Source organism: Pelecanus crispus, chromosome 14 (assembly GCF_030463565.1).
Source record: "Pelecanus crispus isolate bPelCri1 chromosome 14, bPelCri1.pri, whole genome shotgun sequence".
Classification (NCBI taxonomy): domain Eukaryota; kingdom Metazoa; phylum Chordata; class Aves; order Pelecaniformes; family Pelecanidae; genus Pelecanus; species Pelecanus crispus.
Genome location: NC_134656.1, coordinates 12,781,441 through 12,794,611, shown reverse-complemented (window position 1 = coordinate 12,794,611; position 13,171 = coordinate 12,781,441). Strand labels below are relative to the sequence as shown.

At 56.7% G+C, this 13,171-nt stretch overlaps 1 protein-coding gene and 1 long non-coding RNA gene across 2 annotated transcripts; both read right to left on the bottom strand.

Moving 5' to 3' along the window:
* Positions 1-627: 627 nt before the first annotated feature.
* LOC142594924 (uncharacterized) lies at positions 628-1,530 on the bottom strand. Its single transcript, XR_012831635.1, has 3 exons — positions 1,447-1,530; positions 1,107-1,268; positions 628-899 (listed from the first exon to the last, which is right to left on the bottom strand). It is a non-coding gene; the product is annotated as an uncharacterized LOC142594924 (long non-coding RNA).
* Positions 1,531-5,377: 3,847 nt separating this feature from the next.
* On the bottom strand, positions 5,378-12,366 carry MATN4 (matrilin 4). Its single transcript, XM_075721215.1, has 10 exons — positions 12,294-12,366; positions 10,371-10,940; positions 8,998-9,120; positions 8,396-8,518; positions 8,169-8,291; positions 7,909-8,031; positions 7,075-7,488; positions 6,566-6,718; positions 5,621-5,725; positions 5,378-5,436 (listed from the first exon to the last, which is right to left on the bottom strand). Exons 1-10 carry the CDS (start codon positions 12,364-12,366, stop codon positions 5,378-5,380), a joined length of 1,866 nt encoding a protein of 621 aa, XP_075577330.1.
* Between the last annotated feature and the right edge of the window lie 805 nt (positions 12,367-13,171).

Here is a 13,171-nt window from a genome sequence, read left to right as displayed (position 1 = left end):
GCTGTGCACACTTCCTCCTGCTGATGTTTCTCAGTATTTCCTGGATTTTTGGCCCTGGCACTCAGCTGTACAAAAGTTACAAGAACCGCTTCGAGCTGTGTTTTTGTGCCCTGGCTCAAGGCTTTCCCAGGCAATTCTCTTCAGCTGAATTTCTCCCCCTGCCCCCCAGCTCAGGTTTGGTGAGGGGCTCAGCACCACTTGGGGTTTGGGTCTATGTAACCCATGTCCTCTGCCATCCAGATGTGACCCAAGTGGGGTACCCACAGGGAGGCTCTGCCTCCTGCATCCCCCGGGCAGGCAGGGTCAGTCCCCTTCCCACAGCGCTGCCCATCTCAGGGTGTGCCTGGGGACACACGCTGCTCTCCAGGGTCCCTCGCAGCCTGCCAGGAGAGTCCCCTAAGTTGTCCCATCATGTTTTATTCCAGCCCCGTCCCATCACCCTCTCCTCCTGGGGTTTGTATGCCTCTGGATGGATTTGCTCCCCTGAGCCAGCCCCTCACCACACTCTGGGTGTGCAGCCAGACTGTTTTCGTCATCTTCCCCAGGCAGAAATTCTGGAGTGAAAGCAGCAGTGGGAGCCTGGAGAGCAGGAGGAGGTGGGGAAAGGAGTGGCACATCATGAGCATCCCTGAGACAAGCTCCTTTATTTGTTAAAACAGCAGTGGGGAAGCAGAGGGAGAGGGCATGCAGGCAGCATGTAGCACTGTGCAGCAGCTGCCAGTGGGGTAGGCCTGGAGCCAAGGTGGTCTCTGAGCGTGGGCTGGTGGCCGTCCCCATCCTCCCAGGAGCTGGCATTGGGCAGGACAAGCTTTAGCAGAGGCATGGGCAGTTGGCTGGTGCCGGGGTGGCACGGGGATGCTAAGAAGGCCCTCGGTCTGTCCTGGGAGCAGGAGCTCACACTGGGGAAAGGGAGAGAAAGCAACAGGTTGGGTCTGGTGCTCAGAGTAACCCCAGCCCACATGTCTGGCCATCAATCACCCCACCAGCCTGACACTGGAAGGCTGTGGCAGCTGGACACAGCTCCCTGCCCAGAGCCACCATCACCATATACCCCCTCTGCTACCTTTGGAGGTGGGCACAGGAGGGTGGGGCTCCTGAGACCCTACCGTAGGAGATGGGGAGGGAAGGTGGGCGTGAGATGCACTTCCTCCCACAGAAGGTTTGGCAGCACTTCTTGTACCGTGGACAGTGCCGGTCGATGTAGCATTGGTTCGGTGGGTTGGCCATTGCGCAGGTGATCTGGACACGAGGGCAGGACCAGGCACTGCCTGCAAGAAGAGCAAGTTGTTTGCTCCAGGCTGCTGGCAGCTGAGGGGCCCTGGGGAGACGCTCCCCAGTAAATGCCCCCCTCCTCTCCTCTCCCATCCCCCATGATCCCTGCAAACACAGCTCCTTCCCAGCCCCTGTGCTTTTCCTCCCTGTACCTTATCCTAGGACATCTTGTACCTGTTGGCAGCTCTGTCCAGAATATGAGCATCCCCACCAGGAGGAGGGCGGCCACTGACTTCATGCTGCTGTGTCCCTGAGAGGTGTGAGTGTGGAGAGCTGGGGGACATTGACATTTAAACCCTTGGGGAAGATGGGGGTGGGGAATGGGGCTGGGCATGTGCCGATGTTTGTACTTTTTTTCCTCTGCCATTGCATTTTTTTCCGGAAGCCTTTTGCACAAGATAGAAATGGGATTGTTCAGTTGCTCAAAAAGCAGTTATTCCATTGCACAACTGTCCCCTGCAGCCACACCTGGGGCTGAAGGACAAGCCAAGGGGAGATGGTCCAGGGCATCATCCCCTAAGCAGGCTGGAGGCAGTGGAGCTGCTCTCTCCTGGGCATGCATGCTTCACCAGGAGAAACCATCATGGTGACCATGCTGTGTTGCCTTCTGGGGGCCTGTTATGTGGGTTTTCCTCAGTACCTGCTTCCATGTGGACCCATAAACCAAACCCGACAGCACGATCCAGATCAGCAATGGTCCAGCATGGGGCTGCCTGTGTCTTCCCGGGGATGATCCTCTGAGGTTTTCCCAGAAGAAACCTGCCACAGTGCCAAACCCTCCTGGCTCCTGCCCTGCTGGTGGTGTAAGCTAGTGTGGGGAAAGCAGCTTTGGCTAGGCCAAGGGTGAGCTTTCCCAAGCTCTGCGGGGGTCGCCTGAACCCTGGCATCTTCTCTGGGTGGCCGCTGCAATGTGGGAAGCAGGTTGGTGCTGGAAGAAAGTGTGTGGCCTCACTGGTGTAGGAGCATTTGCTCCATGCATCCCTGTTACTGGCCAAACATCCCTGGTGTGACTGAGCCCTAACCCTTTGATAGCTGTAGGGATAAGGGGCTGTAGTCCTTGCTCAGAGGACAAAGATCTCACTAGCCTTCAGGCCTCCATCTTCTCCCTCACAAGGAGATTGCACCCCCCTCTGGGCAAAGCTCTTTTCTTTAGGTGCTCTTGGGCAATGGGAAATTACTCCATTTCCCACCAATGGGTCAATGTCCCCCTCAACTTGTGCAACAGGTTCCTGGAGCCTTTCCTTGTGCTTTCTGGGGCTGGCAGGAACCCAAGCTGTGCTGGAAACAGGTGCTGGGAATGCCCCAGGAGGGGAAGTCACCCTGCAGCCAAACATACCGTGTTCCTGGAGAGGGCAGGTTGGGACAGCCCCTGATTTTGCAACTGGGCAGGGCAAGGAGCAATGAAAGCCCAGGCATCACCCCTATGTACTCCATGCAGCCCCCGAGCCCCCTGCCATTGCTCTGCCCCAGCCCTTGGAGCCCCCACTTTCCATCCAGAGCATGGTGGGCATCTCACCATAGCCCTCCCTGCTCTTACTTCCCTTCTCATGTCTCTATGTGCCACGTTAACGGGACCTTAACTTACTGGGTATCTGTTCATTATTGTCCAGTTTCCCTAATGATTTTGTGGCTGCATTTAGCTCTTTGTAAAATCATTTGGTAAATAACCAGCAGAGTATTTAGCCAACCCCAGTAGACTTTCTGGGCTGTGCACCAACAATTTAGCACTTTAATGAGAAATACAAGCATTGGACTAATTTTTAAGCAATCCTTTGGTGTTCAGCTGCTGCCAGGGCTGGAAAGCACAGTGCTGTGCTCCCAGCTGGTGCCAGGATCCAGCCAAGGTGGTGCTTGGGGCTGTACTTCCAAGAGAGGAGAAAACACCAAGGAGCAAGGCTTGGATTCAGCTGCAGAGAATGTGGTGGTGGGGGAGAAATCCATCTGAAGAACTTTTGACTTTTGCTTTATCCATAGCAAGTCCATAGGGGAAAAGTCTAAAATCTTCTGTTGCAAACTCCCACGGCATAACCCAGACCACAGCATTTCTGTGCACAGGACTGCCTGCAGTCCCCATCTTGCACTCTGCCACGTGTGCAGCACCCATTGCCCCAGGGTCCCACAGAGCCATCCCACACTGCTCATATTCTCCTCCTTGAAAAGCACTTTGTGAACCTCCTCCCCAGGCAGCAAGGCCTGAGCTGTGCAACGCCGAGGATGCTGCCGGCGGATGCTGCAAATTCCCAGCTGGACCAGGGCTCTCTGGTTTGTTTTACCCAGGAATGGTAAGGAGGGAGGCCAGCAGCTCCCAGTCCCCTGGCTCAGGGCTTGACCATGGCCAAGCCCCAGCCTTAGCAGGCTGCACAAAGCACCTGAGGGACAGCTTGTGCCCCATGAAGCAGCCTTCATCCTGTACCAGGTGATGCAATGCTTTCAGCCCAACGCCAAGCTCCATCCATCCATCCATCCGCAGCTCATGGCTGAGGATGCTTTGCTTGCCCCCGGACCCAGTCCACTGCCTCCGGGTGCCTGGGAGAAGGGGGTGCCCTCAGCCCAGCACACCCTCATTAGCGCTGGTGTCTGGTGCCATCTAGTGAAAAGCCATTAATGAGGTTCTGCAGGACTGCGCAGGACCAGATGTGATCCCGGGGATGCTTTCCCGAAAATCCCACCTCCGCCGTTGCCCAGCTCCTGCTGCGCTTCCCTCTGCCTCCCACCTCCTCTCTTGCATCACACCAATGATTTTCCATCCCCAAGGCCACACCATACTGCCAGTCCTCGTCAAGCCTCTCCATCTCACTGTCAGCCCAGCTCCACTTTGTCTAGAATCTCCCTTAATATTTGCCAAAATTACATTGGGCCAACTGAGTCTTATTCATGCCCTCATGCACCCGTGGGAGATGGGTTCCCAGGTGCCTCAGCACCCCTCCCCATGCAGCCAGCCAGGGAGCTCGGTGGCTCTCCCCCTTGAGCAGACGTATACTGGCACCAGGGCCACGTCCCCTGCGCCACTGACTTGGCATGTTCACACCCCCATAAAGCAGGTGCTGAGCTCCCCATGTTCCGACAAGTGCAGGCTCCAAAGCAAACACTGGGGACAAGTGATACAGTGCCTATGCCACACTGGCTCCCTCCAGCCAAGGCTGGTCTGCAGCATCCTGGGGTGCCCATGGAGCAAGGATTTTCCTGAAGGATTTTTGGAGCCCAAGGACAGCGGGCCTTTGAAAAAGCCCATTCTGACACAGAGATGCCTCCATGGCCCTGCAGCCCAGGCGACAGGAGAGGGACGTGTCATACCAATCTTCAGGGTGTTTATTGTCAGGATAGGAATTTCCATATTTAAAAGAAGTGTTTAAAAACAGCACTATCCTGCACTCAAAGTGAAATATATATACACACAAGTAGATATTTATAGAAAGAATTATTACCATTTTGCTATGTGATAAAAAAAATCAAACAAGATAATAACCAATTCCCAAACAATTCTGCCAAAACAGGGGCAAGGGGATCTGCCAATTCCTGCCGCCTGCTTTCCCACGGGTGCACACCTGGGCACCGTGTCAGGAGCCGGATGGGTGAGCTGGATGGCACGCATCCCCATGCACTGCTCGCAGAGCCGACCTCTCCCTGCCCCACCACTTGGCAGCAGATACTGAGATGGCAGAAGCTCTCAGGGTGTGATCACTGCAGGTTTTTTCTCTTGCAATGCAGCTTGTTGGGGGATGGGGGATGGGGGGGGGGGGGGGGGCTGTGCAGGGGCTGGTTCATCCCAGCCACTTTGGGAAAAGGCTGGGTGTCACATCTCCTTGTTCAAAGCCCAGCCTGCCCATGAAGACATCCCACCTCATCCCGGACCTGCCAGTTCAGAGGAATGAGGCAACAGCAGAGGCTGAACATCTTGGTTTTTGCAGCAGGGGTTTTTTGCTCAAGTTCTTTTTTGGTTTCTTTTTTAGGATTTTTTTTTTTTTTAAATACACTCTGCATCCTCCTTGGGATTTTGCAATACAAGAACAAACACCGATGCTTTATAATAACCTAGCAATAACAATACCACGTAGCTACTGCACATCCCCGTGCCCCATCTGAGCACTGCAGCACTGTGCAAGGATCACTTCTTGTTGGCAATCTCCTTTTCCAGGTCTTCAAGTCTGGCCGTCATCTGAGCAAGTGAACATGCTAAGGAAACAGCGTGAGCCGGATGGTCTGGTGCTGGTGGGCAAAGGGCTTTTTCCCCTTGAAGGAGCCTAAAATTTTCCCTGCTCCCGCTTATCCATCCCTTCCTTCCCTGTGTGCAGTCTGTCCCCAGGCTGCCCTGTACCCTGGCAAGTCCAGGCATCACCCCAAAGGATATTCTTCTCAGTCAGGCTCTGCAGGATGGCCACGGTGTTAGTCTGGAACTGCACCAGCGCCTCACACTCACACGGGCTGCGGATCTCCGTCTCCCCTTTGCCCTCCTCTGTGACCATGGGGGTTTGGGTGCAGTCAGAGGCACAGCCTTGTGGTGCCTGGCTCTCCCCTGCTCCCGCACAGCATGAGTCCCTTGTCCCTACAGCCACCCGCTGTAGGGCTGGGGGCTGGACCTGAGCCTCAGGGCTCTCCCATTTTCACCTCTTTTTCCAGCCTGCCTCCTTTTTCACCAGGCTGCATCCCTGCTAGCCCAGCGAGCTCACTGCCAGGCATCCCACCAGACATCCTGCAGAGCTGCTGCGCATGTGATCACAGAGTGCTGAGGACAGCCAGTGTGGAGCTTTGGTTTGCCTTCGAGCCTGCATGGGGGGGGGGGGGGGGGGGGGGGGGCTGACCCCATGTCTGCAGCCCCACAGGAGCCCCTGGGGGTCCCAAGAGCATTGGAGAACCCCAGCCTGCCCCAGGGCAGGGAGACCTTCACAGTAGCCCATTGTGGTCCTCCTGCACCCAGCAGCAGCAGAAGCACAGGTGTGGACAAGGAGACAGGCCATCCTCGGAGCTGGGGCAGCGTCCGTCAAGGCAGGGTGCGACCCCAGACTCTGCCCGTGCAATGGCAATGGGGCAGCCACTCACACGCCATCCCTTTTGCATTGAACCCCCCCCCACCACCACCTCCACCTTCTCCTTTTCCAATCCCTCCCTGAGATCCATCTCTATACCCACAACAGCCTGGTGAGATCAAGACACCCTAGGCTCACATCAGCCCAGCTCAGCCCTGGGGCACAAGACACAGGGTGACAGACACACAAACCACCCCACCAGCTCTGCAGGGAGAGGAGGGCTCCCCCGGCTCAGGGCTGAGCCCCCCGGTGTGGCCAGGGGCACCCACCTGGGCAGATGTTCAGCTTGAAGTTCTCCACAAGGTGGGTCATGGTGGTGAAGTCTGCTGAGTAAGAGAAGTGCTGCTCCACTGGCTCAGAGGCGATTGCTCTCAGCTCCTCTTCCACAGCCTTGCCAACACCCACGGCAAACATGACAATTCCTGCATGGCAAGGACAGAGCCTGAGCACTATGCCAGCCACCCCACATCAAGCAGCCCCAAACCCAGAGGGAGCAAAGCCAAGGACACAGGATTTCCCCTGTGCTTCCCAAATACACTGCAGGAATTTGGGAAGGAGAGGCAGGAGTGTGGCACCACCACTATGGTGCAGGCTGCTGCATGAAGAATGCTGCTCAGAGCACCCTGCAACCATGACAGAAGCATGTCTGCCCCTGCAGAGCCAGGCGGTGCAGCACCCCAAGGCTGGATGCTGCAGCCTCCCCCAGAGCCAGCCACCTTGAGGAACTATCTTGAGATTCCCAAAGCACTGCAATTTGCGGTTCCCTGGCCTCCCGCACCTGACTCCTTTGCTCTCCTGGCCCATTCGGAGATGTCGTCCTGGGAGCGCCCATCCGTGAAGATGAGCCCAATTCTGGGCACGCTGTGGGATAGAGGCCTGGCACCTTCCAGCTCAGAGAAGCTGTGCTCCACCATGTGTTTGAGGGCAAGGCCTGTCATGGTGCCTTTCTCCATGTACTCCACCTCCATCACCGCCTTCTTGATCTCGTCCGCGCTGTGGTACTTGTTGAGGGGGAACTCGGTGCGGACACGGCTGGAGTACTGCACCAGCCCCACCTGTGTGCCGTGGGTGGACACCTCCAGCAGGTCCACGATGCGGTTCACAAACTGCTTCACCAGTTCGAAATTTTGGGGCCGGACGCTCTTGGAGCCATCGATCACCATCACCAGGTCGACGTGCCCGGCCCTGCACTCTGCAGGCACAGTGGGGAGGTGAAAAGGGACTGGCTTGGCTGTGGGCACCGTCAGGGTGAAGATGCCCAGGGCTGGGGCACCACGTGGACTCCCTGGACCTGCAGCTGGAGTCAGGCTGGGAAGTGGGGCAAAGTGTGCCCAAGGGTCTCAGCCCAAAAACATCTACTGCTACTCCAGTGTCCCCTGAAAGTCCCTCCTAGGTATCCCTTTTCCTGAAACTTTCCTCAAAGCTCCTGTCTTCTGGGCCATGTCTCTGAGGACATGAGCCTGCCCCATCCCCACAGCAGACAGCTCTCCATCCTCTTCCAACCCAGCTCAGACAAAGTCCCATTTAGAACCCCAGCCTAGTCAGGTAAGCCCCTGCCAGGATCACAGAGCCCAGATGAGGAGGATGCCAAGAGCCGCGTCCCAGTACTCACTGCTGCACGCCTTGCCATCAGCCTGGAGCTGCTGGCCCTCGGGGCACACACAGTGGTAAGAGCCCTCGGTGCTCATGCACTTGAACTCGCAGCCATGATCCACACCATTGCAGAGGTTGGTGGCTGAAAGACAAGCCAAGGGCATAGTTATCCCCACCCAGGCAGGGTGCCCCAGGAGCAGCCCTTCCCCTGGGGACCAGGCAGGACAAGGTATCTGCTGTACACCGCAGCCTGTGCCACGCCGCCGCACTGGGACATACCCATGCAGGACCTGCTGTCGGGTTGCAGTGTGTACCCGCTGTGGCAGCGGCAGTAGTGCCCATTGGGGATGCTCACACACTCGTGCTGGCAGCTGTGGTTTCCAAAGCTGCAGTAATCGATTACTGGTGAGAAAAGGAGAAGGGTGGGCAGAAAGGGAAAGACAAGAGAAGAAGAGGAAGAGTGAGAAGCAAATGAAGAAGGGACAGGAAAGGAGAGGGACACTTACTAGTGCAGCTCCTCTTGTCCTGGTTGAGGTAGTAACCCACAGGGCAGCGGCACAAGTACGACCCACGAGTGCTAACGCATTGGTGCTGACAGCCGTGTCTCCCATCTGCACAGGCATCGATGACTGCAGGGGAACAGGACACCCATCACCCTCCTGTCCTGGTCTCCCTGGGGCAGCCGAGCAGGGACTGCTCCAGGGCTTCAAGGAAGCTCCCAACACCCTGAGACAAGTGGGAAAAATCCCGGGGTGGTGGCCAGAACCAACTAACACAGCTTTGCACTCAAAATACAGGGCCAAAACACTATGCACTTGGGCTGGGACATGCATCCTCTGGTACCCACTGCCTGAATCTCCCTCAAGTGACAGGCAGTTGTTTGTGCCCACGTGAGCCCCAAGTGTCCCATCCCAGAGAGGTGACCAGGATTTAGCAATTCTGAGCACCATCCACAGCCATTACAGACCCAGGAGGCAGTGTGCCCAGTGAATGGAGCACCCAGGCTGCTCCTGGCCTTGCAGGGTCCTCTGCTGCATTTCAGCTTCTTTTCATGAGACCTGTAACTACAAGTCCTCTACAAGAGTCAGGATAAAAAAAGGGTTTTTACGGGAACAGGTCTTTCCGTCCATGTTGAGCCTGTAGCCCGGGTTGCATTCACAGTAGAAGGAGCCAGGGGTGCTGACACAGCTGTGCTGGCAGCCATGTTCCTGCTCCACGCACATGTCCATCCCTGCAAGACAGAAAGGGCATCAGAATGGCCCACAGGCACGCTGGATGCGCAGGGACTCCAGCTCCAGCATGCACCCTGTCACTGTAGCTGAAGCCACCAGGATGATCTGCATGGCCCCGGCCCTTCCAGCCCCAACACTCACCCACTGATTTCCAGTGCACTGACACAGACACTGCACAGGGCAGGTTTCTGAACTGCCTCAGCTTTCAGATCTACCTTGGCACTAAATCAATGCTCAATATTAATTGATACTGTTGACAGCTTGAGCTAAGTAAGTGAAAGCTTGAGCTCAGCTGGAACATGCTGAAGGAGCCAGGTCTGTGTGTCTGTGGGGCCAGGAGCCTGCAGAGCTGGGCAGGAAGTGGGCAGCAGGGCAGGCAGGTGACAGGCAGGGTGTTGTAAGGAAAGGCATCAGGCACAGGAACACATCAGGGCCCTGGGGGGCAATATGTGGTCAGCCCTGGACCCCTGCCCCAGCAAGTAGGGACACACCATGACACTAATGCAGCCCTGCAGGCACGCACGTGCCCCTGGCTAGGAAACACTGCCTGAAAGAGGCTGGCAGCTGCCTTCTGCTCTTCAACAGATGCTAGAGAGCATGAGCAAGGTCTTGCCAGCCCACTGCAGTGCCAGGTGTCCGGCAAAGCCCACTAGCATTTGGCGGGGGGGCAGACAGGTACCACCAGCCTGTGAGCTCCCAACCCACATCAGCACGGCCACCGCATGAACCAGCCTCCTGGCTCCCAGCTGAGACCAGCCGGATGCTCCAGAGCAGCACCACACGGCCAGGGATTTATTAAACACAAATGTGCATGCAGCAGATGCCACACACGTGTCTGCGTAGGAGGAGACCCTGCTAGAGCCCTGTTGAAATGTATACAGGGCTCTGGGATGTGTCAGCCATCCCGGTCACACCCAGGGAAACCAGCTCCACATTGCCTGCTCTTCAATATTCCCATCACTGCTGCCGCAACATCCTGGCTTGGGGCAGAGCTACTGGGCACAGGCAAAGAAAAGTGCTTGCTTGCAATACTTTTGAAGCTCTCCTTATCTCACCCCAGCAGAGGAAAGGTGATCAAGAGGAAAGGCCATCTGTCCTGGCACCCCATCAGGGAGGTTGCTTCCCTGTCCACGCTGTTCCTAGCAAGGGCAGCAACCCCAAACACCCCTCTGAAGGTCATCTTCTAGCCTGGATGAGGAGCAGGCACCAGGGCAACCCCTGCCACCCCACAGCCCTGGGTCTCACCCACCACAGAGCTTGTCCTGGAACTGCTTTCCGAACTGCTGGATGAGCTCAAAGGACTCCACCAGGAAGACGTGCTCCTCCAGCGGCGGTGAGGCCATGGCCCGCAGTGAGTTCATGTCTGCTCGCTGGATGCCCACGGCATAGATCTCAATGCCAGCGTTCCGGGCCTGGGTGGCCACCTCGGTGACACGGTCCTGGGGCCGGCCATCCGTCACGATGATGGCGATGCGGGGGATCTTCTTGTGCAGAGGGCGTGCACCCTCCTGTGTGGTGAAGGCCACGTTCATGGCATACTGGATGGCCAGCCCCGTCATGGTGCCCTGGGCCAGTGGCACAATGCTGTTGATGGCCTTCTCCATGTCCGCCCGTGTAAAGAAGGTCTTGAGGGAGAAGATGTTCTGCACCTGGCTGGAGTACTGGATCACCCCCACCCGCGTGGCATTGGGGCCCACGTCCAGGCTGCTGATGATGTCCATCATGAACCGCCGCATGGTCTCAAACTCAAAGGGGCGGACGCTGCGGGAGCTGTCAACCACAAACACGATGTCCAGGGGACCTGTCCTGCACTTCAGGGCTGGAAGAGGGAAAAGAGATGGTTCAGCCTCATGGCTGCCTGTGGGGAGCAGGGCTGGGAGTGAAGACATCCACTGGGTGGCTGGAGGGGTGCTCAGTGGGGGATGGAGAGGCCAGGTCTGGGCAGCCCCCACAGACCAGCACCTTCCCAATGCCAAATAAACCCATGGAGGGTACTGGCAGAGTGGGGCAGGGGAGACATGCCCTGGCCATGGGGCTGTGGGGAAATGGCAGTGTCCCCTCCTCCCCGACACTGTCCCTGCAGCCAGACCCAGCTCCTGCTCCCTGCATTTTCTCAGCTGACAGCCCCAGAGGCTGCAGAAACACCTCTCTGTTGGCATCTGCCCTGGCAAGGTTTAGGCACAGGTTTAGGCAGCGGCAAATCAGAGCATTAAAGTGTAAAACAGCCCAGTGCCTCATGCTGTCCTCAGCAAGCTGCAGCTCCTATTCCAGACCTCTGCACCGCATGGGCTCCTGCTGCTGCGGTGCCAAGCATGAAAATACTGCTTTGGACAATTCTGTTCCCCCTGCAGCTCCAGCTTCCCCTGTTTTTTTACTGCATTTTTGCCAGTTTCTGCCTAAAACGAGGGCTTCCTTTGTTGGTTTTTTTTAAGGGCAGAAAATGAGACAGTGAAAAGCACAGCTAAGGGCATGCACATGGTGGGGATCGAGCCAAAGAGCCTCTCTTGGATGTATGGGTGCTATTTCCAGTGCAAACCAGGAGAGTGTTTAGCAAGTGAAATGCCAATGAATATATTTTGCTTGGCTTGTGTGTACCCAAGCCTGGGAGAATTTGGCCCTGATGGTAAGCAAACACTTTGAGTCCCCTTGGGATGATGCCCAGACCTGGGCTGTCATCTCAACTGCTCCAAAGGTGTCTGAGACATACCCACTCCTTTCTCCACTCAGTGCCTTCACTGTTTTTAAACTGGAATTGATTTAGCTCCCTCTGCCCCAGGAGGAGAGGCTGGTGCCCCTGGGTTTGCTTTGTCTCCATCAGGAGACCCATGGAGGGAGGGGGTTCCCCCTCATGCCTGTGCCTGCTGCCGAGGTCAGAGGCTGTGGGAAGGACAGTGACAAGTCCTGAGGCTCAGCTGTGCCAAGGCTGAGGATGTGCCTGGAGCACATGGCACCAGACCCACCGTGCTGGGGCCAGGCTTGGGCTCCCGTTCCCCTGGGCAGCACTGGGAAGTTCAGGTCCCAATGCCTGGGGGGATCCTCCATCCTCCTGGGGATGCCCACCAAGAAGCAGCATCAGGTCCCCCCACCTCAAGCAGCAAGTCATCCTCCAAGGGCTTCACTGCCCTGACTCACTTCTCTCTCCTGCAGGCAATTCCTACCAGCCAGGGCTCACCTGCAGGATTTGGTCTAGCTTCCAGTGTTGTCAGGAGAAGCAGGAGAGGGGCAACGGGCAGGAGCTTCATCATGGCTCTGCGAGACCACACGGCTCCGGGGCTGGGGGGACTCACTGCAGGGAGAAGATGATGTTGCAATCAGTGCTGAGGGTGCGCTGAGCCACAGGGCCATGCTCACCTGTGGTGGCTGTCCCCACACAGTGCCAAAGACCCTGAGCAGCAGCAGTTGTGACAGATCCATCCCCAAACTTCTCTGAACCCACATGGGAATTTTCCCATTCAAGGATTGGCAGTCTCAGCACAGCTAAATTTCATTACAGTAGCAATGATCTGCCAAAGGGTCTGATTTTCTGCTCTGGGTGGAGCTGGCCATCCAACAAGCCTTATTTTCACTTGCAAACCAGGCAGATGGGATGTTCAGCCAAATGTTTTCTCACTGGCAGTGCGGCTGCTCTCCACAGCCAGCCGGAGAGTGGGAAAGCTGCACCCGGGGATGTGGAGCACCAGCCCTCCTGACACTCCCTCCGCATGGCAATGTGCTGGGAAGAGAAGCCCCCAGATGAAATGCCGGCACAGACAAAACCTGCTCAGAAGATTCTCAAAGTCACTGGCAAAGACCATTTTCCAAGAAGCTCCATAAATTTATTCTCTGCCTTCTTCCAAACTACCTTTGGAGAGCAGGGAGCAGAAGCCTCTGCAGACACAGGGTGTAATGGTGCCTGTGCAGATGGGCTTGCACCTGTTCCTTCTGGGCACGGTTCTGGGTGAAGCACTGCCAGCCTGCTGCTCTCTTTCTTTGCATTGCCCCAGGGGACCCCGCTGCTCTGTTACCAGCGCTTTGCAGCTCTCTGCATCCTGCTGGCTTTTCTGAGGCATG

Bases quoted from the DNA above. Each gene is read 5' to 3' on its own strand.
- MATN4 (XM_075721215.1), bottom strand. From the start codon at position 12,366: ATGATGAAGCTCCTGCCCGTTGCCCCTCTCCTGCTTCTCCTGACAACA. The intron at 10,941-12,293 runs GTGAGCCCTGGC...TCCCTCTTCCAG, and splicing joins AGCTAGACCAAATCCTGCAG to CCCTGAAGTGCAGGACAGGT. The intron at 5,726-6,565 runs GTGGGTGCCCCT...CCATGGTCACAG, and splicing joins CAAGCTGAACATCTGCCCAG to AGGAGGGCAAAGGGGAGACG.